The 24,438-nt window shown below is 41.9% G+C and overlaps 1 protein-coding gene across 2 annotated transcripts in view; it reads right to left on the reverse strand.

Moving 5' to 3' along the window:
• Window positions 1–11,591: 11,591 nt before the first annotated feature.
• LOC122623029 (innexin shaking-B) overlaps window positions 11,592–24,438 on the reverse strand; it is a 62,043-nt gene continuing 49,196 nt past the window's right edge. Inside the window, exons 5-10 of one of the 2 annotated variants that reach the window (XM_043801915.1) lie at window positions 23,964–24,118; window positions 23,340–23,404; window positions 21,063–21,229; window positions 20,820–20,998; window positions 14,715–20,463; window positions 11,592–11,938 (exon numbers count right to left, since the gene is read on the reverse strand). In XM_043801915.1, coding sequence (XP_043657850.1) covers window positions 20,271–20,463; window positions 20,820–20,998; window positions 21,063–21,229; window positions 23,340–23,404; window positions 23,964–24,118 — 759 coding nt within the window. In that variant the 3' untranslated portion in view covers window positions 11,592–11,938; window positions 14,715–20,270. Of the gene's footprint in view, window positions 11,939–14,714; window positions 20,999–21,062; window positions 21,230–23,339; window positions 23,405–23,963; window positions 24,119–24,438 lie in introns of those variants that run through there. The other variant, XM_043801916.1, reaches the window with a different exon arrangement.

Genomic DNA, 24,438 nt, shown 5'->3' on the forward strand with positions numbered 1-24,438 from the left:
TTGGTGATTTTAAAAATCTCGATAAAGCGAAGCATTAGCTTGCAAATTGGCAGAGAGGCGATATTTCAGCAGTGTGTGCGTTTGCACTTGTGATAAAATGAAATGGAAAAAGGATTTCCGCCTGCAGTCCCTTGGCCAATGGCCACGCCCCCCGTTCCGCCGCCCCCCTTCCGCTTGGCTCAAAGGTGTAAATTTTATTTGAATTATTCGCAAAAGGTCAACAGCAACGTTTTTGTGAATGTATTTCCAGCTGAATTTTGGCTAGTTTGTTACGTGTTCGGAATGCGACGGCTTTCAGTTCTGGTCTCGAATTCCTCGACAATTTCGGGCATTCGGGCATTTGGGCATTCGGCATTTGAAGTTGGTTTGATTTAACTTCCGGTCATTTCATTTCCTCTCCTATTTTTTAGCTCGAATAGATGAAAAGCCGAACGCACTGGAGGGAAATGTACACAGAATATTCAGTTCAGCAATGGACAAGTCAATTTGGTCAGCCAAAAGTCAACTTGAGCTGCAGGTATTTTCTGAATTTTCCAATTTTATTTCAAATAAAGAATTTTCTTTAGTTCGCTCCTCCCTTTGCCTGCGAAAGTTGAGGAACTCGGTCGACTATCAACCAACTGGTTCAACTAATTGATGAATAATTTGTAGTATTCTTTCTTTCATTGTCTAAAGTGGTTTATAAAGCAATATATTTTGCGATTCCTTAGCGATTTATATGATTAATGCTGTTTAGCCCAATAAATATGCCGCTTCCAGGCATTTTCTATAGGTATTCAGCAATCGTAAATAGTAAGTAAACTTACTCGGATGAACATCCTTTGCCGATCCAGCCAGATACTCCCGCCATTTGGCATTTGCCGCTGGCCAGCTGGGACCACTTAGCACTTCAGATAATGACAATAATGATCACCGACCTGGAGAATGGATCACACCTCGGCCAGCACAGCGTTGAGAATGCGCCAAATTGGGCCATTGTGCATCCTTTCGATGCGCTGCGATCGTCGGGATGCACGGATTCCGTATATTCTATTTGGACTTCCCGCTGTGGCCAAACGACTGCGGTCGACCCCACAACATGACAGCCAAAAGAGCAAAACCAAAAAAACATAAAGGATCCATTCGCAGGACGCTGCTGATGGTGCAACGAATCAATTGCCACTCACCCAATTGCCAATTGCCAGTTGCCAATTGCCGAGCAACATTGCAGCATTGTTCCCGATTTCTGGGCTTCTATTTCTGGGTCCCAGGATTATCTGGCGAAAAATTGCAATTTTCATGCTCAGCAACACATGCCAAGACCGCTGGCGAAAAGGACACTCCCCGTGTCCTTTGCCACTGTGCGACTAGTCACTAGTCGGTCCACTCGACACTGTGTGCAGTTCTGCGTAATAATGTCATCAAATTGGCCGTGCGATGCGATACAGAAATATATTCCTGGCCCGTGGCAAATGGCACATGTAAAGGTCCTGGCAAACAGAGAGATGTGCCAGGCTCTGGCTGGGAGTCGGCGGGGGAAGGGGGAAGGGGCGTGGAGTGAACTCGACTGGAACGTCGAAGGAGGCGGTTGGCAGGGGAAAAACTTGGCTAGACACGCTCTGTAGTGTTTTGTACATTATTAAATATGATAACTAAACTCAATTGAAGAGAAAACTACGGCTGCTTAAGTTCATTTAAAAGACAGTCCTATTCCAGTTGCGAAATTATAAGGGAAACTTTTACCTTTCCCGGTGAACTAGCTGCCTTTTGCATACCATATTTCTGAAACCATTTCAGAGGGAATCGGAGAGGGTCCGCTCGGCTCTTGTCCAACTGTCGCTGTAAACTCGATTGGGAAACTCATTGGGCAGAGTGCTCCACTTGGAGCCCGTGTGTCAGTCGGTATTCCATTCCGATGGGTTTCCGGCCACTTGGTGTCCGTCGCCTAATCTGCCGCCGCTGTGCCTCTCATGCCTTCCTGTGAATGGGACTCGAAGTTTTTTATTTGCATGCTGATGAAGTTGCCAACAAAGGCAACTTTGTCGGCGGTTGGCATTGAGGTTGGGTTCTGCAGCTGCAGCTGCCGCCGCGTTTCATGCGCACTCGGTTTGTCCATGTTGGTTTGTCCACGCTGGTGTTGCTCCGCTTCCGAGGGACTTGAGTTGCTTGAGGGGATTGAGGGGCGACTGAGGCTGAGGCTGAGGCTGCGTGCCGGGGCACTAATGCCGCGTCTCAGGGGCGGCAATTACGACACCTTAATTATGATGCTGGAAGTCGCTAACGGCTTCATTCCAGGCGGTCCGTGATGCGGACAATGCGACCTCGGCGCCCCTCCTTCGCGCAGCCCCTCCAAACGCCCCTGCTAATCCGCCGCGCATGCGCCCCTGCCTTTGGTCACTTCCGCGGTCAAGTCGTGAATATTGCCCATCCAGATTCCACGCCGCCAGTCCCACTGCAAGGTCCAGCAAGTCCGCACCCGAGGCAATTTGTCCAGGGCACCCAGTGGTCAAGCATGTGGTGCCTCGGAGCAGGCTGCTTATCTACAGCTGATTGAGAGGACCTCATGCCGGGTTAATTGCCTCCTGGCACACGGATAACGTTGCGGAGGCAGTCGTACACTCAACGAAATTAGCTCTGCTCAGTGCAGAAGAGAACAAAACATGCCTTAAATGGGTCGACTCTTCAGCTTTTCATTAGCACAGCCTCGTTTTGGCAGCAGCTTACCCCATTTACTGGCATTGCAAGCTTAAATTGAGTGAGTTTCAAAGAAACTGGAAGAACCTGACAGCTATGTACGGACTGTTTTTGCAGTGTAGTACTACTACTAGAACACCAATCGATAAAGGACCTTGCAGGACCCACGACAGTTGCCAAATCTGAACAGCTGTCGTGGCCTCGCATGTGGATCAGGTAGTAAGTGGGTCAGATAGTCGGCGACGAGGAAATCGAACTGCACATGGAAATGGAAATGGAAATGGATCGCCGTCATAGGACGGCAGCCCGAGGAGCGAGGATCGAGGAGCAAGGATCTCAAACTAACTGGAGTTCCAATTACACCAAGGATGCTGTCAAAACAGGCAACATCCCTCGAAAACTCGAGAGCAACTGCTTCCAGTTAAAAACAAATGAGCACGTTGATTGAGTAATAAGCTGGAAATGGGTGCGAGTTGGGTGCTTGTTTTCGTCCTGGATCGTCCTTAGTTTCCCCGTCCAAGTCTCGAGTCCCGAGTTTCGGCTCGGTTTCGGGTTCAATTACCGCTCTCCTATTTCCCCGTAGGTGCCACTTGTTTGCCCGCATTTGACAACTCAATTGCAAAGTGCTTCGCATTAATTCGACCCGATCCCGATCCCGATCCTGATCCTGATCCTGATCCAGATCGAGATCGAGATCTGGGCCTGCAACTGCTGTTCGGTTTCAGCTACAAAACGGAGCCCATAAATCAGATCGAAAACCGAGAGTGGCGCCAGTCTGATTTGTACAAATTTGTCAAGTGTCACATTTTCCTCCTTCCTGCTGTTTATGTAAATACCAATTGTGTCGAGTGCTCAACTTGGTAGGGAGATGGTCAGGGATTGCCTCTTCATGGGCATTTGTATCCCTATCAGTTGCGCAATCTTATCAACTCGGGCACCTTTGGTACCAACGTGGTTGTTACTTGTGCAATTCCTGCAATTTAGGAATATTTAAATCTGTCTAATCAACAGCGATTTGGATTGGATACGAACTTGAACATTTAAATAAAAGGATCTCCTTCATCATTTAAGCTACATTTATTAGTACACAGCTTTGATTACATTATTCACTTTTATGGCAATATTCAAGTGGAGCCAGGCATTTCACATCGTCCTGGTGATTCGGATAGTTTCTTTTGGATGTTTCGTTTGTAAACTAACCCTTGATGTAGGAATTCCATGCTGAAAAGAAATTTATAATATATAATTAAGAAATTTATTTCTTTTAGTTACTTTGAGTGCCTCAGATCAGCTAACTGTGCCCAGGCTCCAACTGCAATCGGATTCCGAGCTGAGCCCTTTCAATCCGCCCCGAATCGATGAGATGTGGGCCCCCGGTGATAGTTACTCCTTTGACATATTTTCTTCATCCGCCTCCGCCTAAAAAAAACAGCTCATTCCTTATGCCAATATATACATACATAACTAAATATGAAAAACCTTTGAAGATACCTGTTATACCTTTGGCCGCTTTTACGAAACCTATTTACATTGGTCGGACATCCTGTAATTGTTGAAAATATTCCAAATATTCCTAAAAACCTGCATAATAAGCGTGTTGACATCCCAAAGTTCATTAAACACACCTAAAAAGGGAAATTGAGTTTGTGCCACGGATTCTTCATCACTTTACAGACTGACTTGCAATCAAAGAAGTTTAAATGTAAAAATTCCCCATTAAATCGCCGTTGAGAGTTAGTTAGTTCGTGTGTCCATCCTTTTGGGCCTTCAAGAGTGGCCGATGTTCGAGGACCTCATTTGTGCAGTTTGTGCAGTTTTTCTCGCAAGAGGTGAGCAAACATGGTGCTGGTGGATAAACTAATGAACGCCAGCCGTGCAAAAACACTGGCACAGTGGAGCCTCAGATCAGCTAACTGTGCCCAGGCTGGCACAAAGGTTTTCAAATGCATTATCTGCATTATTCCTTCCCCGTAGCCAAGTGATCCAAGTGCTCGACATCTGCAGTACTAGATGTAAGAGCCAACAACTCTGGAGATAACTGAAATAACTGAACTACCCAGTGATACAGTACGCAGTTCGCGTGCCAACCCATTCTTGTGGGGCTTCGCCGACATTCGACATTCGAGCCTTCCCTGCGAGGAGGACTAACATGCAGTATGTAGTATGTAGTATGTAGAGCACACCCAGCGATCCGCCCGATCCACACAGTCCACCCCTTCATTAGCCGAGTTGCGCAGGCAAACAGCCCAAATACAATATTATTTTACATGGCCAAACAATGCGACGACGCCACTCGAGAGCCCCGACACCCCGCACCCCGAATCCCCAATTTCCCCCCTTCGGCCGCCGAACTCACAGGTAAACACGCGCCGGCGGAGGTGTAAAAGTCAAAACAATGACAAGAAAATTAGCTATAAATGTGGCCCCTTTTGCGCTTTTTTGTTTAACAAGCGACTGCCACACGAACCAAAAAAGCCGAAAAACAAAAAAACCAAAAAAACAAAAAAAGGGGAAATCCGAGTGCAAAACGGTTGGCAAGTCGATAAATAAACAAGTGACAGCCCGGGCAAGGAGGGCAGGGGGGATTGGGGATTGGGGGCTGGGCACACAGGAGGTTGATTAATACGGGGCCAAAGGTCGGGTTAGCTCTGACAATAAACAATATTTAATTTTACATGTGTCGCTGATGATGCCACAGAAAAAGATTCGCGGAAAAGGGGACTGTCGGCTGTCGACTGTCGGTGGGCAAATTTGATCAGATTCAGGGCTGGGCAGGCACAGGATGTGCTCAACTCCATTTCAAGGATTTCAAGGATATTCGGAGCACAAGTGATATTATTATGGATAAAGTTGTCATTTTCAGATATACTTGCCAGATACGTTCTCTAACAAATACTGAGTCCCCTGACTGCAAGGGAATATCATTTTTGGAACTGCCAAATTAATATTTATGCTTATTTAGTTAGGAGCAGCTCCTTTCAGCTTTATTTTAGTGCAGAGCCTGTATTTACCATGGATTTGGATACCATGTACATCCACACAGCTAGTTGGAGTGCAAAGTATGCTCCTTTTTGGAGCAACTAAAGCTGGCAGGGAATCGATGGTGCGACTTGGACGAGGGCTTCGCCGCCGAAAAGGTCAAAGTTTGCCCACAGCCACCCGATTTTTTGGGCACTCTGGCTTGTTTTTCCGTTTGTTTTACTGAGCTGAGCTGCGCTAATGCTAACAATGTTAATTAGCGACTCCTGCCTTTTGTTTTAATTGCGGGGGGATGCCAGCGGAGCCCCCTCACCCGCCCCCCACCGACCACCGACCCCTCGCACTCGTCGCACTCGTCGCAAAACAAAGGGGTTAGTTGCCGCTGGCCAAGTTAATTGCATTTCTCGCGGAAGAATGCCTTTGGCCTTCGGCGGCGCCCGCTGCGTCAACTCGAGGAACTGAGTGAGCTCGCTGGGCAAGGCAACTGTTGTTGGCACAACACGAATCAGGACAGGATCGGGACTTAGTTGCTCTAATACGCCCGGCACTTGGAGGCACTTGGCGGGGAGGGAGGAAAACTATGCCGGCACCAGGAGCTGGGAAAGTGGAGGGGGAATGGGAAGGGGAGGAAGAAACTGGAAAGGGGTGAGTGAATTCGATTAAAATTACATTTTTCACAGCGAGGAACAGGACACGCAGCGTGATTCCTTTTGATTGTTGCTCGCTCGCATTTGCAACTTGTGCAACGCATTTAATTTTATTTCATTCGAGTTTCATTTGCCAATCGCCGCCCCGCAGCCCGCAGCCCCGTGCTTTATATTTTATTTTATTTTGTATTCAGTGTTTCGCATTTTGTATTTCGTATTTTCTATTTGGTATTTCGTCTTTCCCACTCGCAGTTGACAACCCTTCGCAGGACCTTCCGCGCCACAGGACACTGGTTCTCTGGCCCCGGCCACGGCTCTGGCGAGGATCGGGCGACTCGGGCAGGAAGCAAAGCTGGCCACGTTGTGGGCTCACGTACCCGGCCACAAGCGAGGTCTACCAGAAGCCACCCCGTAAGCACACTGCGCGAAACGGGTGGTTAGCTTAACATATTGAAATGAATTGCAAGGCCAGACTGGGTAAGTAGAGATTCTCATTAAGTTAACTGAAAGAAGGTAAAACAGTCTATACCAAAGCTATACATATAGAATATATTCATGGGGAAAAATTAATAATTTTAAATGCAGCTCTATTCTACGCTTTTCTATGCTTAACTGTAAAATATGGGACATTACTTGTTCTTACTACTTTTGTAATATCTCCCATTTACTTGGAACATATTTTAAACAGCCAAAACCACATCCCTCGCCGAATGGCGCCCCGGTTTGTCGCAGTGTTCGGCGAGTCGTCGCCTTGCTGTGTGTCATCGTCATCAAAAAGGACACTTGACGGGTACAACAAAAGCCGATGTTGTGCTGCCACCGTTTGCTATTTTATTTCTATTCGCCTCATTCATTCATTTGCAGCTTTTAGCGCTGCCTTTTGTCCGTGCTTATCGTCCCGTCCCTTTCTAATGCCCATCGCCCCGTCTCCCTCTCGCACCTTCCTCCGCACGCCGTTTTTATTTCCTTTTTGAATGAGTGCGCTCCTCACATAACGCTCGTCCGCTGTGCGCCTGATTATCCTTTCAATTAAATTGTAGCGTAACATTTTCCACATCGACGGTGCCGCAGCGAGTCCTGCAAAAAGAGAGAGAGAGAGCGACGGAAGGAGGATGCAGGATGGAGGATGTAGCTGCCTTCTAGCTGAGTGAGTGTAAGTGGGACGAAATGTCCTTTTCTCGGGGCGCGAGTGCGAGTGCGAGTGTGAATGCAACTGCGAGTGTCCTTATTCACTGAGTGGTGAATGGGTGCACGAGTGAATGGCTGGCTGAGTGTGGCTGTTGATTTTGCTAATGGCCCCAGGACCTTCGAACCCAAAATCCCGACCCGGGGCAAAAGTCACTTCTTGCGAGGGTTCGATTTGTGGAACAGCTTTTCAAATTTCATCGATATGCTGACGTGTGTGCGGCTCCTTGTTAGCAAGAAGGTTCTAAAAATAAATGTCTCATTATACAACCTAGATTAAGTTATTAGGCTTTTGAACTACTTGTTACTCTAATTCTTCGAATCGATTTAATATACATTTTGATCTATAGTACAACCGTTTACTATCGGTGGGAGGAAGATAACAACTTTTAAAAAATACCAAACTCTGGTTAGTTTTAGATTTGGCATTGGCCAATTAAAATGTGATTTGTAAATATGGCTTTCGTTTCAATTGCCCTTTTGGCCCATCTGCTGGAGATGGGCTCGCGATGAATAATAATTTGCATTTGCAAATCCAAAAACGAGTTGTCCAGGATCACCAGACATTTGGAATGGAAAAAAGACAAGTACGTACAATGTCGAGGCTGGCGTTTTTATTTTTGATTTCCATTTGTGATTTCTAATCCCGACTGCTCCATTTGTGTTGCCATTAACAGCGAGTGCCGTTGTTTATGTGCCTGCTCCTGATTTATTTATTTATTTATTATTACATTTGACTGATTGCCGACACCAGCCGCCCCACACCCCGAAACACTCATGTATTATGGACAAGTTGATTGTCGAGCGGCAGCAGCCTGATTTTCGTTTTGTGTAGGCAAATCATATTATATCATATCATCTATTATGCAGCGTTGCCCAAATAAAATCCCATTTACCACCGGGCAGGAGCGGAAGAGCGTGGCTCTCGCAACTCCAACTGCAATCGGATTCCGGGCTGAGCCCTTTCAATCCGCCCCGAATCGATGAGATGTGGGCCCCCAGTGATAGTTGCTCCTTTGACATATTTTCTTCATCCGCCTCCACATGAAAAAAACAGCTCATTCCACCTTATGCCAATATATACATACATACATAACTAAATATTATAAACCTTTGAAGATGCCTGTTATACCTTTGGCCGCTTTTACGAAACCTATTTACATTGGTCAGACATCCTGTAATTGTTGATGGTTTTTGATTTAGTCAACAAATATTCCTAAGAACCTGCATAATAAGCGTGTTGACATCCCAAAGTTCATTAAACACACCTAAAAAGGGAAACTGAGTTTGTGCCACGGATTCTTCATCACTTTACAGACTGACTTGCAATCAAAGAGCTTTAAGTGTAAAAATTCCCCATTAAATCGCCGTTGAGTGTTAGTTAGTTCGTGTGTCCATCCTTTTGGGCCTTCAAGAGTGGCCAATGTTCGAGGACCTCATTTGTGCAGTTTTTCTCGCAAGAGGTGAGCAAACATGGTGCTGGTGGATAAACTAATGAACGCCAGCCGTGCAAAAACACTGGCACAGTGGAGCCTCTGAGGCTGGAACGCCAAGGGAGAAGCGTCCCCGCATCGGAGTGTCACTGCAGTGCACATTTACTCGAATCTCCCATTGATTTGACAGCCAAACAGCCAAACAGCCAAATAAACAGGCTGGCAAACAAGCGAGTGAGTCAACAAAGGCGCAGGACTCTGCATTTTTTGCGAGTGCGCATTTCCGCTAAGCAAAACAAAAAACGAGGAAACTTTGGAAAATGGGTAAACAGTCGAAAGGTGCGCTTATCCGACATCTGCGATATGCGATTCATCACCTTTGTGACGGGCCCAATTCAATCAGCGGTAATTATGTCGCATGCAAGTCCTTTATCGTCCTGCCAGATCTCTCCGAAACTCAAAACTCCCGACTCCCGACTCACAGCCCAAACTGAAACTGAAACCGAAACCGAACCAGAACCAGAAGGGCCAGGGATTAGCCCTCCGTGTTTATTAAAAGCAGCCGTGAATGGAGTTCAGATGGCTATCGAAGGGCTTAGTTACGCAGTAGCCTGATTACATTGGCAGTGCCGAGCCGAGTGTTGCATCCGAGGGCCGGATGTCGATTTCCATCGCAAATCTGCGCACTGCACCTGAGATCAGCGGAAAGCGATAGAGCGGCTTATTTGCAGCGACAACGAGCAAACAGGTAACACACTTGGCATGACATACCCAGCCGAAAGAACATCACTACACGCACAAGGTAAAGTTTCTCTAGTCAAGGTAAAGTAGCCTTGCAGTTAAAGCCAATTCATCAGATCACCAATCTGTCTTCTACTACGGCAACAGCGCTTTTTTAAGTTTGAAAGAATAGCAAAGGTCTGACGACTCAAGCATATAGGTGCCATAGAAAGGGGTGAGAAATTAATGGGTTTATACATTTAGTATTCAATACCATCATTAAATTTATAATGATCCCATTAACTGGGTATAATTTAAAGGTGGAATCCGTATTGATTGTTAGAAAATTGCTAATCAATAAACACATGTGTTACGCGAATACGTGCCAAGATGGCGAAGCACTATTGGCTACTCCGGTCGCGCAGCTATTGTCACTATCCCATAAGGTGGCAACTTACAAAAGGATCATAGCTTCTATTTGGAAGTCAAATTTGGGGCTTGTTTTGCAACAGCCAAATCAAAAGGATCCAGGTTATCCCGAACTGGGCTGCGATACTTGTAAGAAACACCACCCTGCACAGAGACTTGAAGCTCTTGGAAGAAATCAACCAGCACTCGAGTAGGTACCACGAATGGCTGAGGCGTCACAGGAAGTCAAGAATCGGCAAAAGCCCTGAGCAGTTCTCGTCCACCGAGGAGGCTCAACAGAAGAGAACAGAGGGACCTCATTCGCCGTTCTCCTTTGAGAAGGAACAGTAGACACTTACATTAATGTCATTTATTATTTATTATTCATTTAGACACAGCTAACATTAGTTAGTGACGGGGAATTCACCGTATGTCGTAATAAAAGAAATAATAATAATAATAAAAAATACTATTCAACGAATCTAGTATGCCCTTTTACTCTACGAGTAGCGGGTATAATAAACGTAAGGCTAAAAACAGAAATCCAACCTTTGTAGTCTTCTTTTAGGAGTTCGTGAGCTTGAGAAAAATACATAGCAGACTTTTGGGCTGTGCATACACTCGAATATTTTGGTCCTTAATGCCATCTAGCGGCTGTTTGATGCACTTTTCTTACCATTCTACATACTATTCTACACTGCGCCCTCATAGGTGGTGCTTTCTTGGGCCAGTATCCTTAGTACCAAAACTTACCGTAAAAGCTCCTGTCGCCAATGCGGTGCCCAATCCGTAGTTCCTGACTACGCCGCAATTTTAGAGGCGCTTTTCCGAAATAGTTCCCAAAGCTAGCAAAAAGCGCTAGGTGACGCTTTTTTAAGCCATGAACTTTCAACATTAAAAGTGGTAGGTATTTGTTATAAAGTGTTAATTATTTTGGAACTCCAATGGTCTTAGTGAGAAGGCTAGACTGAAATCAATAATTATGGCAGTGAAGGAATGCCACACTATACTAAGCTACACTTAAGGCCTTACTTCGAGATTGATTACAAAAGCGCCACCTATGTACCTAGAATGTGTAATTTGCTCTACGACAACAGTACGTATGAGGAATGCGATTGAAGACCAATAAGCAGACCCAGAAAAGAGGTTTTTGGAACTCACTGTGTACATTTTAATTGTTGTAAACAAAAACATAAACTAAACACAAAATTCTATTCTCTTACATTTTGGTTTGCTCACTACCACCGCTATTATAAGGCATTTTAGTTTTAGAATGCTAGACAGTGTTTCGCCCCCCCCACCCGATGAAGTAAAAGCCATTGCATATTTATGTATATTTCGTAACAAATCGAAAATTGTTTTTATTACTTTCTGATCAAAATCATACAACGTTGTCAATTCGTTTTGTTGATTACTCAATTATCGCATTATAATAATGTGTTTTTGGTTTATGTTTGGTTTTGTTTGATTTTTTTTGTGTTTTTCGTTTTTTTCGTTTTGTATCTTTAATCTTGTCTGTTTTTGGTTTTTACGTTTGTTGCTTGCTTCTTTAATAATAATTTATAATTTATATAATAATATTTTATAATATTACTTGGTAATTATTAATTCCCATCAACGTCCCTGGCCTTTTGTTTTTTTTTGTTGGGAGTATCGGGGGCGGGGGGTGGCTCGGGGAGAGAGTTCCCCCGCTCCCTTCTTCCGACTGGGCTCTTTCGCTTTGCTTTGCTTTTTCATTTGCTTTGCCTTTGCCTCTGCCTCGGCCTCTGCCTCTGCTTCTGCCTTTGTTTGTCTTTGCCTTTACTTTACTTTTAATGCATATGATTTTTGGTTTTATTTCTTCGTTCTTCTCTGCCGCCTTTTAGTTGTTATTTATTTTATGTAATGCGCCTGCTGCAATAATTTTAGTTTGTAAAATTAACTAATCGTAAAATGTGTGTATGTGGGTATGTGTGAGTGGGTGTATGTATACTGATGTGACTGTCTGCGGTCTGTCTGTGTGTTGGCTGTATGTATGCGTGTGCGTGTTATTTACAAGTCGATTTTTCGATTTTTCGATTTTTTGTTCAGTGTCTTAAATGTTAGGTGTCCTCGCCTCCACTTCCGTTTCCGCTTAGTACTCACTCCTCCTCGCTTTATTGCATAATTTCATTATTATTGGTATTTGTTTTGCTGACGTATATAATATATATATATACATACATATACACATACATATATATATATATATATATATATTTTATATACTCGTGTATATATAATTCTGCATACCGCCCTTGTGTGTGTGTAGTTCGAATATGACCGCCTGTGAGTGTATAATTTATTACTTAGTCTGCTAAAAATTCACGTTTATATCCTCAATATAGGGGCTTCATATAAGTGTATGCCATGTACTGTATATAGATTTGTTTTGCCTCCTCATTTCCTCCTCCGATCGGATCGATTCGAGTAGTATATACTAAAAATTCTCGTCACTGTTATTATGCATATAGTATATGTGTGTGTATATGTATGGCGATCGGGGCACGTGCGCATATATCGGACGTGCATATATATCGACGGATATCGGATATCGGATATATGATCACATATATATGTTCGCGGCTCCGATCTATACTGCCTGGCTCTCCCTTCTCGCTATCGTTATCGTCATCACTATCGCTATCGCCATCGTTCCGCTTTCGTTTCCATTTGCCATCAATAATAAATTGATTCGTTAAATAATTTAAATTGTATATTACTTATATGGGGCCTTAAGACCTAATCCGTACTGCCTACGTGTTTCGTTTCGTTCGTTTCGTTTCAAGTTTACCGTGTCACTCATTTGAAAATTTATAAACTGAGGACGTTTTCTTGTGTGTATGTGTCCGTGTGTCTATGTGTGTGTACTGCGTCGGGTGTGTGTTTGTGTATGGGTATATATATATATATATATATATATATATGTATTCGCGTATATATATATTTCTATATAGCTTCAAATTAAAGCTTTATTAACCATGCTCGCGTTTTGTTTTCGTATTAACAAAATTAAACGTTCGTAATAATCGTACTCAAGACTCAATAATCGATAATCATAAATTACGATAACTGCACGTTATAACTAGTTAAATGTCCATTACCGTTACCGTTTATCGTTACTGTTTACCATTACCATTACCATTACCATTACCATTACCGTTAGCATTTACCATACAAGTACAAGTACAAAAAAAAGATTGGATCTACTACTTCTCTATCGACTTCGACCGATTATTATCGATACGCAGCGACTTACACTCGACATCGCTTCACTGGCTAGTTGTATGCGTTATTTAAGTTATCCATAGGTCTGTATATCTGTATAATTATGCTATATCCATATACCTAGATATATCTGTGTGTATATAAGAGATACAAACTAGAAGTACGCTTAACGCCTAAAAGTATTCACTAGATTCGATCTACTCCTTTCAGCTCCTACATCCGCCTTCTTAATTCGCATGTCCTTCGCTCCAGTGGTTGTGCATCTGTGGTTGTGGTGGCCATTGTAATTGTTATCGTAATTGTGGTTGTGATCTCGATTCAGCCATCGATTTCCTTTTCGTTTTCGTATTCGATTCTTGGGGGTGTGCGTATCTAGGGGTGGTGGTCTTTCGATAGGAATGGGAATGGAAAGTAATCGACGTCTTTCATTGGATATGTGCGAGTGTCTCTAGTTAAAAAAAATATTAATCAATTTGAAGCAGCTGAAGATGGGGATTTCTTCGGAACCCTCTCATTTCTTCTGTGCTGGGATCTGGGGAAATCTATCGGTTATTGGTTATCGAAGTCGGTTTAGTCTAATATTGCGTGTATAAGTTGCGTATTCCTTAACGGACCTTTAGTGTACAAATATGAATGCTTTATCTTGATTTTTTATTTTTTCGTTTGTTCTCTTTTGTTTGCCATTTGTTACTGCTTTAAAATCTTTGTTTTTACTTCAGTTCTTTTTGAATTTCATTTTTGTGTAGATTTGTTCTTTTCTGTCTGCGCCTGCCTTTCTGCGTCTTTCTTCTTGACCTCTTCTGCCCATTCTTCCATATATTAATAGTTGCTTTTACCTTTTGTTTTGTATAAATATTCAATGCATTATTTAATTATTATTAATTATTTAGTATTCGTTATTAAGTGTAATCAAAATTCCTCTAGTTGAAGGCAATCGGCGAATATATTTGAAATTATTTATGCAATTATTTTACATACGTTCGTTTCGTTTTATCATTTACATTATATTACGTTTTACTAAACTTAGGATCTCCTGGAAAACAAGTTGAAATACAAATAGTTCCTTACACTGACTGCTTTTCTACATAATTTAATAATTTCATAATTTTAAATTTCATAATTTGTCTACCTGCCAGCCTGCTGCTTTTCGCCCTTCGCTTTTGTCTGGTTAAAAAGTCATCTGAATCTGGAAAACTTAGGTGTAATTTTGCTAAGAATGTCTCGCTCTACGGTTATCAACTAATCCACGTTGTTGTAAAACACTTTATATATAGGTATGTATATGCTTGTTTGTATATATATTTATATATATATATATGCTGGGTGTTTTATGTATGTCGGCTATGTACAGGTCGTGTATTGGTTGATCTGTGTTAAAAGTTATGCTTACTCGTAAATTGTATTTAGTAAAAAAAATGCTCACCGACTCGGCCTCTATATAATAAATATATACACGGTTTGCTGGTTGATCGATCGGTCTCACTTGAAAATCTTTAAGGCAGTTTTCCTATACACTCCATCAAATGCGGCTCGCTAATTTTGCTGCTGAACTCTGGGCCACCAACGAAATAAATCTCTTTCTATCATTTTCAAGCCGCTGAGATCTGGGGGCGTGGTCAATAGTATAGAAAACTTCAACAAAAACAAAAACCGATTAAAAGTGAGAAACAAATCACATTTAAGCTGCAACGTTATTCCAGTTGGGGAAACAAAGTACTTCGACTCAAATAGTGAAATGTATGCGCGCTATGCTGGAAGACAATAAATTAGCTGCTTGTGAAAGTCCCCAGCCACGCCCCTTTTAGTCCAGGAAAACTGATTTTCCCTCGTCATTTCAGTCCTGGTCCTTCGATCTCGCCTAAAAAGTTCCCTCACTAATTATTGTCTGCTATTTGTTCACACACACACAAATTGATATATACGCTAAGTGCCTAAAGTAATCCTGAACCGCAATCCAAAATGGTTCATCAATTCAAATGACGACCATCGGATATTGGCTATCGAAATCGAAATCGAGAATCGGGAGAAACCGAAACGAAGGAGGGTTAAAGTCGTGGGCCTAGGTAAATGATCAAGATACGAGCTCGATTTTGCGATTCTTCAATTTGGTTTCGCTTCTCGGTAATTAATAATTTTCAGCAATTTTGTATACTTTCGCTTAGTGCTATTAATTGGATGTTCTTAAGTTGTGGTTTTGCTTTTGGTTTTTGGTTTTGGTTTTGGTTTAAGCTTTAGCTTCGTAAAAATTTGTCTGAGAATGTGAATTGGCAGTTTCAATTTGTATGCAATATTTGTTATTCGTTATTCGTTATTTGGTATTTGATCTTTACAATTTTGATTCGATTAGTATATAATTAAAAAACGCTTTCGCTTCCTAATAAAAAGTTCTCACTATTCAATTCGATTCAGCTAGGGAATTCAACTAAATTGTTTTCTTTTATCGTTATCGTTGCGCTAATCACTCACTAATTCGATTTAAAATATAAGTTACGAGTATTTCACCAATATGCTTCACTAATTGTTGCTTTTAGTTCGTTCGATTTCCTGGTTCAGTTTTTATTGCGTTTTTGAGCCGTGAGAAATTGACTTTCTTCGTCGCTTTGAATTGAGTGGGTGCTGAGAAAGAGAAAGGTAGATAGTGAAGGGGATAAGAGCAGATAGAGAAAGAGGGAGGGATGAAGGGATAGAGGAACAGGTGGGTGGAGAATCTGAAATGAAAGCCCAAAATAAAACCAAAAAAACAATGATATGTATACAAGTCTCTTTTTTATTGCACGAATGAACAAATGAGTGAGAAAGTACGGTAGAAGTTACAGAACTAAAACCTTATCTTAGCCACCAAACAATACATAATAATTATACACAAACAATATGGCAGAAACCAAATTCAGACCGGGAGCAAACAAACAGACAAACAAATGAACAAACGAACACAAACATTAATCACTGGAAAAAAACGATGTTTTCAACAGAATTTTGCAATATTCTTACGGATTCAGATTCTTTTAAATGGGATACACGAGTTGCATAGCCTCTTTCCACTGTCACATGTTGGGTGTGTGAACAACGTGTAAACCACATTTTCTCCATGAGAGATAAACTGGCGATGATCACACTTGAAATTTACATTCTCTATAAAGTGTGAAATGCTCTGATAAAATCCATATTTTGCCTGCGTGCATTTCGTTGTTTTTTCTTCAAGTGGAAACAGGCTATGTAGTCAACCAACAGTGTGAAAGGGATGGAAAAAGGGTGTAAGAGAGAGGGAGAAAGAGAGAGAGAGAGGGAGAGAGAGAGCAAAAAAGTGCAGTGCTGTGTGGTGAGAAGTGGACAGAATTGTACCGGAGGTGGTGAAACGTGGTGAAGAGTCATCGTTGTTACCGTTAGCTCTGCCTGATTCCGTTTCCGTTCTAATTTTCATTTCCGTTTCCGGATGTGCCTATTGCTTCTAGGATTGCGTCTATGAAATGTCCTTCTTATTTTCTAGATTCAGCTAGTACAATTCGAACTCTTCGACCTAATATTGCGGCATACTTTGAAAAATAAAGTCTTGCGTATTGTTCGTTTGCTTTTGCTTTTGCTTTTGTTTGTTTGTTCGATCGCCCCTGGATCTATTACGATATTTTACAATTGCTTTTAGTTGGAGTTACGAGTTACGAGATACGAGAGATTCCATCTTGAGCTACACTAAGTATTCCGTTCATTTCATTTCATTTCATTGCATTTCTTTTATTTCTTTCGTTTGTTTGTTTGTTTTGTTCGTTAGCCTAGCGTGTAGATCATATACGTATCGCTTTAACACTATCGACTAATGGCAATTTCCTTGTAATATGCTTACGTTTTGGTATGGTATTCCTTCTTATTCGCCCCCCTTTAATTACAGTGTAAGTATCCTCGATATTTATACATTTCTTGTCGTTTACCATGTGTGTGGTTGGTTGTGTTGTGTGTGGCTATAAGTGTGTGTGTGTGTGTGTGTGAGGCTTAACCTACGAATCCACGACAAAAAAAAAACGCGGACAAAAATGGTTCAGTTTGAACTAGAATTACAATTACACTTAGTTGGCTATAAGCAGTTAAAAAAAAATACGCTAAAATTACTTATTACCATTTATTGTTACATTTATTGTTTTTTCGCTTCAACCTCATACCCACTTTCTCCTCCCTCTAAATTGTAATGCGTCTTTGAGTATGCTGAGTAGTGTGAGTAGACGGAAAAAGCACTCAAATTAGGTGATCTAAATCCGAAATGAATTCCCGAAAGGAGTGAGGTTTTGAGCAGGTCCACATCGGCAATTCCTGATTCTTCTGTGACAAGGAACAATCATCGGGCGTGGGTGTTAATTCCTGTTGCTTTCTTGTAACTACTTTCGGCATTGCAGTGCTAGCCCTACGGAAATACCTTCTATTTCGTATCAGGTCCACCCCCATTTCGATTCATTTACTTGTATGTTGTACGGTCTTTAACTATTTAAATTTGATTTTACAATTACTGGTTTTGTTGGCAGTGACATTTGTTGTTAGATTTGCATCTCTGGCTTGGCTTTTTCTGGCTGTGTATTTCTTTTTCTTGGTCGTCCTTCTAAAGATTGGAAAATGCGACGGGGAGGGGGGAAAACTTTTGAGGCATCTGTGTGACTGGTTCTTTGGTCCACTTCTTGGGGGTTGGGGGCTGGGCGTTGTGGAAGTTGGAAGTGGGAAGTGGAAAGTGGAATGGACCCTGGATCAAGGATCAGGATCCAAAAAAGGAGGAGAGATTGGAGTTAGAGAGCGGGAGGTGCGCTTCAAAAGGTTTTCTGGACGGATATTACGATTTGTAGCACATGATGAACTCGTGGATGGGTGACTATTTCTCGGAGGGGGCGATGTTTGTCATAAAAGGGGCTTACTGTAGGACCACCTGCAATGCCTGGGGGAATTGTCGAACTCCCGAACTGTACCCTCCTGTTTAGGACTTTAATCGCTAGCGGTATTATAAAGTTATTATCGTTGCGTTTACACTTGATTCATGTGGCAAAGCGTGAGTGTGCCGCCCGTTTTTCCTGGGTTTTTTTTCTTCGCATTTACCGCTTGAGTACTAGGCGTATTTTTCGTAGAGAGAGATAGAGTTGAGTATGCTCTATTATTAGTGGAGTTAATTGTTTTATGATGCGAATGTTGGCTGCTCTCTTTTGCTGAATGATCGATTGATAATTATATATATTTATATATGCTTTACATGCTATATACGTGTGTGTGGTGTGTTGTGTTGTGTTCTGTTGTGTTGTGAGTGGGTGTGTGTGAGCTTAAAACATTTCCGTTTCCGTCTGTCTGTTTGTCTTTGTGAGTTGGGAGTTACGTTCTGTTCGGTCGGTTTTTCAGTTTTTCAGTTTTTCAGTTTTTCGGTTATATAATGATGCGCGCTATAGTTTCTTCTAATTAAACTATGTAAATGTATCCTTTGTTTCGGTTTTCGGTATTCGGTATGGTATTTTCTGAACTTTCTTTGATATTTACTGATATTTTCTGTTCGTTTCGTCTCGGTTTTAGGTTTTACTCTTTCTTTTTCTTTATCATTATCATTATTTCGCTATCTGCTCATTTCGGGTTTCAATTTTCATTCATTTCTGTATACAAAAAAATTCTGTTTTCAGTTTGCCTTTTTTTGGTTGTTTTTTTCTATGTTTTTTTTTCGTTTTGTTTTCTTGTTCATTTGTTTAGCGGGTAATACAAATGCTTAGAGTTAAAAAAAAAATTGTTTATATATATATATGTATATATATAATATATATATTATACATATATGTAGAATTACTTGTATGCTTGACTTAGTTAACCTACATTCGAATACATGAACACTTCAAGATATCATTGTAATAAGTAATTTAATTGAATTGAATTTAATTTAATTAAACTGTTACTCCCCTCTGCGATTTCCACTTGCGATTTTCTTGACTTTCATTTGCTGCCTTCACAAAGCGGGGAGGCTTCTCTTTCCCCGTCTTGTGGCGTTGTTGTAGCATCTCGTTCGTATGGTACTCCTGCTTTTCCTCGGTGAGAGTGATGCTGATCTTCGATTCTTCTCCTTCTCCTTCTCTTCTCTTGGGGTTAATACAGAAATGCAATTTTCCGCGGGCGTCGTCTCGACTTTGTTGATGTTTGGTTTAGTTAACGCTGCATGACAAGCAAAGTGCGATGTGTTCTACGGGGCGTATGAGTGATGTCGCTGTAAGCGTATGTGTGGCGTCGTCTGTGTGTGTGTGTGTGTGTGGGTGTGTGTGTGCGTATTTGTCTGTGGTTTCCGTTTCCGGTGCTGTCCATTTGCTGTTCTCCTCACACTTTGATCTTGTCCTTGGGGCAACTTTCTATGGGTCGCTGATCGCTGATCGTTGATTGCCAGGCGATCCCTTGTGACTTGTGACCTTGTGACCCCTGGCCGACGGCAGGCGCTACTTGCCACCGGCTTGGGTGTCCTGTCCGGAAGTGCCAGGACTTCCGTTCTCGATCTCTCGATCTCTCGATTATTCGATATCCGTTTTCTCATTTACGTTACTTTAATTGATTGGTATTGAATTTTGAGTAATTCCTTTCGTTGCGTGGCTGTTAATGCTTTCCTATTTTTTCCATATTTCTCCATGCTTTCATTCCGCTTCCATTTTGCTATGCTGTATTCTATGTCCTGTGGTTCTGGATGTGTTTGTACCGACTATCGATAGACTTAGTCTCCGTGATTGAAAATGCTGATTTATGACTGACTGCGAGCTGACGATAGTTTTTTTGGTTGTATTTTTGAGATACGTTTTTTTTAAAGATTTTTTAGCGGTGTGTTGAGTTGTAAGTTTTAATGAAGCGGCTGCTGCGAAGATCTCTAGATTCCTTTGTGGTTGTAATTGTCCTTTCTTAGTCTTGTTCTAGCTTTCGACATGTTTGTTGTTGAATTCGATGGTTTTCAAATGGAGACGACAAATTGCATTTTGTATTGTTTCTAATACTCCCAATATCATGCATCCTGTATTTCACCTTTCAAGCCAGGCACCCTGTGGTGTTGGTTATGTCCTAAACGATTCGCTAAGTCCTGTACAACATCACGAAATATAACTGTATCTATGTTTTCACCTAGTAAATACAACAAAAACCAATCGCCCATCTTCGAACGACGAACGATTATTTCAATAGCGTCACGACGCACTAACCTGCAATTGGAAAAATGGTGTTAAGTACGGTATTGTTTAAAATATTATATACCATAATGGGAATCACTAGATTTGATAAGGGTACAAGTACAGGTATTGACAAGAAACCTGGGCGGTGCCACAGAAAGAGCCAAGGTTTCAAATTCGCATAGGGTCTACAAAGTATGCAGTGTTTCGAACTTGAATGCGATTTATAAAATTATGCTGCATACTTCTAGACACCTATGTATATAGGGATTTATGTGGCGAATCCTTAGCCAGAAAGCTGCTTGTTTTTTTTTAATAAAATTTACATTTTTCCCTATCTATTCCCGTATCAACGCCAGTGAGCCCCCCAAGGTGTCTACGCAACTCACCTAAATCGCATACGAAATAAGTAGACCCTCATTCGAGGAGAGAATATAATAACCACCCTGTATATTAGCGTTAATAATGTGAGAAACGTTAATAATATAAACCAAAACCAAAGGAAAATGTAAATCTTCTCATTAACAACGTTTAATGGTAAAATGCAAATGGCGTCGTGTTTCTCCACCTAGAAAAGCAGATTAAATTATTATTGAGTCTTGGGTTTGTCGAGTGCTGCATTCGTTACTCACCTCCCCACTTGAACCATATTTAAAAAATGTACATTTGGTCATTCTGGGAAATATGTAAATCATCGGATCCATGCGATCTTCCTGATCGGTCTCCATATAATCTATCACTTTCAGGCCAAATGTCATAAATTCGCCATCGAAAAATCGATTCATAAGAAACATTTGACCTGCAAAAGGAACCACAAAAAAGATACAAATCAGCACCAAAGAGATACAGAGATACACTTTTCGTTCGTTCGGTTTCCTATCTGCCTATCCATCTGTCCTACTTGAATATCTGTTTATCGGACCGGACACAGGGATTGATGGGTTCTTTGCCACCGATTTCCCACCGATTTTCCACCTTTTATTTTCCATTAACCCCCTATTTGTGCATGAGTGCATAGGTGCTCTTTGGAAAATTCGGCGTATCGAATCGGTACGGACTTTTCCCGATCCGATGCATTCGGATCCGCTTGATCGATTGATTTAGGGCCAGCGGGGCGGGAATGAATCGATTTTCTCCTCAATTACAACTCACCCGCACCCGCGCAGCCCATTAATTATGGCAGATAGGCCGACATCGGAGGCAGATACAGATACAGATACTGATGCAGATACAGATGCGTGTATTCGGATTCGGATTCGGAATCGAAATCGGAATCCATCAATCGACCGCGCTAATTGCGGCTAAATGGGATCGAGATGGAGATGGAGATGGAGGTCAATGAACAAACAATGCTCCAAGGTACGTTAATTTTTATGGCGAACTGATGCGCATTTCATTGGTTTTATGGAGAGAACAATAAAGGAATATCCATTGGGATATGCTGCCACAGGGGCACTAAACAAATTTTAACGAGCACTTTCTGCGCAAGCACTGTGGTCATAATGATTTGCATAATAAACTTTTGAAAGAATAACCAATGAATGCTCAAAGGAAGACTACATATTTCAGGGAAAAGCCTGCTGAATCTGCTGAACAGCTCCTAATTTACTTTGAAAGTCATTTGGCAACTAAGTGGGCTAGATAGATGGGATTTCTCATTTCGCATTTTTCATTTACAGAGGAAAAAGCCTGATTCCACTGACACATATTTCTACATCCCGACCGAATGTACATTATCCAGGCAAGAAGGCTATAGTTGAGGGTCTCGACAGTACTCAATTGGGGATGTGTGTATAATATGGGCAATGGGGAATGGTTGTTTTGGGACTCAGTTAAAGCTAGTTTAATTACCAGTAAAATGAGATTTTGACCACACAATTCGCTTAGCCGATATAATCTATTGATAGTAAATAAAATAATTCCCATGAACGTCTTGACGTAGCCAGAAAAATATCTAAAATATGCGACTGTGTTGCTGGCTCCACAATTAGCTGCATTTTCGCGGCGCCTCACCTTTCAGTCAACGAAAAACGCCCCCCGATTTTCACCGATTTCCATTTACATTTATCCTATTCCCTGCCGCCTAATTAGCCCATTTGAAATTTTTCAACGGATCGCCGCCCCTCGCACTTCTCGAAACGATGTCAGCCATTTTATAAACGTGTTTTACTCGCAATATTATTGTTTATTCCCCATGTCTTCTGACAGTTCATTATTTTGTCAGAGTTCGAATCTCGGCGCGCGCGCCCCACGAGGGGACCAGAAATATCGGGAAGCATTTGTTTATTTTGATGCGGGGCGGTCAGTCGATAAAAATTCGTCATTGATTTTTCGGCGTAAAATCGAACGGGGAATGTTAATGAATGCCGAATTTATGAGGCCCGTCGCAAGAAACCGTTTTGCTAACCCCGAAACTTTGTTTACCGATCTCACTGCCACCTGGAGAAGTCGACAGATTGGCATGTGCACCGAGAAAAACACCGCACTGCTTTCCGCTTTCTGTGTTCTATGTGCTGTTCGCGAGATTTTGTTACTCAACTACCATTCGGCTATTCACTTTCGACCGCATAGTCACTCATTTTATTGGTGAAAAACGCACTTTACGAGGGGGCTTGACATATGTACAATGTGATTTAATTTATACAAGTATTTCCTAGCATGAGTACCGGGCAATTCCCCGTCAAGACACTCGACCATAGCATTCTTCCATTATCATATCAATTTGATCTGTTTGGTTCACACACATAGATGAGCCAAGGTCAAAGAAATATTCTCGCAGCAATTGACGATGCGAACTGAGTTCGATAGGCCCCCTTTGGCACAGGACGATCTCAGGACACATCGGTTGGATATTTGGATATTTGGATATTTTGTTGTTTTGTTGTTTTTTTCCATGCACTAGTACTCACCTATCACATTTATAAGGGCGAGCAGCTCACACACGTAATATCTGTACGCCCACCAATTGTGATATCTGCAAACGAAACGAAACCGGCGGAAATTGGGCCATTAGCTGTGATTCAGAGGTAAATAAATGTACGAGTATATTGGCAGCTCTACGAATGCCAAACGTTTGGCCGCGTATCCTTTGTCTCTGGAGAACTCTGGGTCGTGGGTCGTGAGTCGTGGGTCGTGACTCACAGTCGATTTCCGGGTAATTCTTTGTTCATTAGTGGGACTATGTTTTGGGAAATGTTTGTTTTGGGAATCGTCTACAGAGGTGAGTTCGGGTGCATTGTGCTGCCTGAATTCCATTGTAAATAGTGAAGGGTTCGTTTAATAAATTGTCTGGTTCTTGTTCTTTTGAACTTGACTCTTTACGTTGGCTGTGGTGTTGTAGTTAAATCGTATTGGGCAATTTCAGTTTTATCTCGAAAATGAACCGCACTTTTTTTAAGACTGGCAAATTTTACCAGATTAATTTCACTGGAAATTCAATTGTTTTAATATTCGGAGGACAAAATTCAAAATAAAGACCCTTGAACGTATGTACATTTATCTAGTCAGAGAGATAAGAGATGGACTGTACTTACCTTAAATTTTCCCACAAATAATCTAAAAGTAATTTCTTTTTTTGTTTTTTCTCGGCTTCGGAACAAATGCCTATGTCTAAGTCCATGATGAGCGCATGAATCTTGCCACCCTCCCAAGATTTCCACAGCCATCTTGGTGTATAAAATAAGATTGCCTGCAAAAAGCGAATGAAGAGCAGAGAATGGTGGGGATATAGTATATGTATTTATAGAGATCTGCAAAGGTGAGTTCCGTGTGGGCGTAATGTCGCATTGGAACTGTCGTAAAAGCGAGAAAAATACCCCTGACAAGTGACATTCGCCAGCTGTTCTCTAGATTCTACACTCTACACTCTAGACTCTAGATTCTAGTTTCTAGATTGTGGACCCCCGATTCCAGGCGAGAACAATGCCAAATGGCATTAATGACATTCAGCCACAGGCATTAGAGACTGACCTTCCCTAGCCACATAATTGTCTTTGCTAATTCCATACC

The sequence above is a fragment of the Drosophila teissieri genome, chromosome X (assembly GCF_016746235.2).
Source record: "Drosophila teissieri strain GT53w chromosome X, Prin_Dtei_1.1, whole genome shotgun sequence".
Lineage (NCBI taxonomy): Eukaryota > Metazoa > Arthropoda > Insecta > Diptera > Drosophilidae > Drosophila > Drosophila teissieri.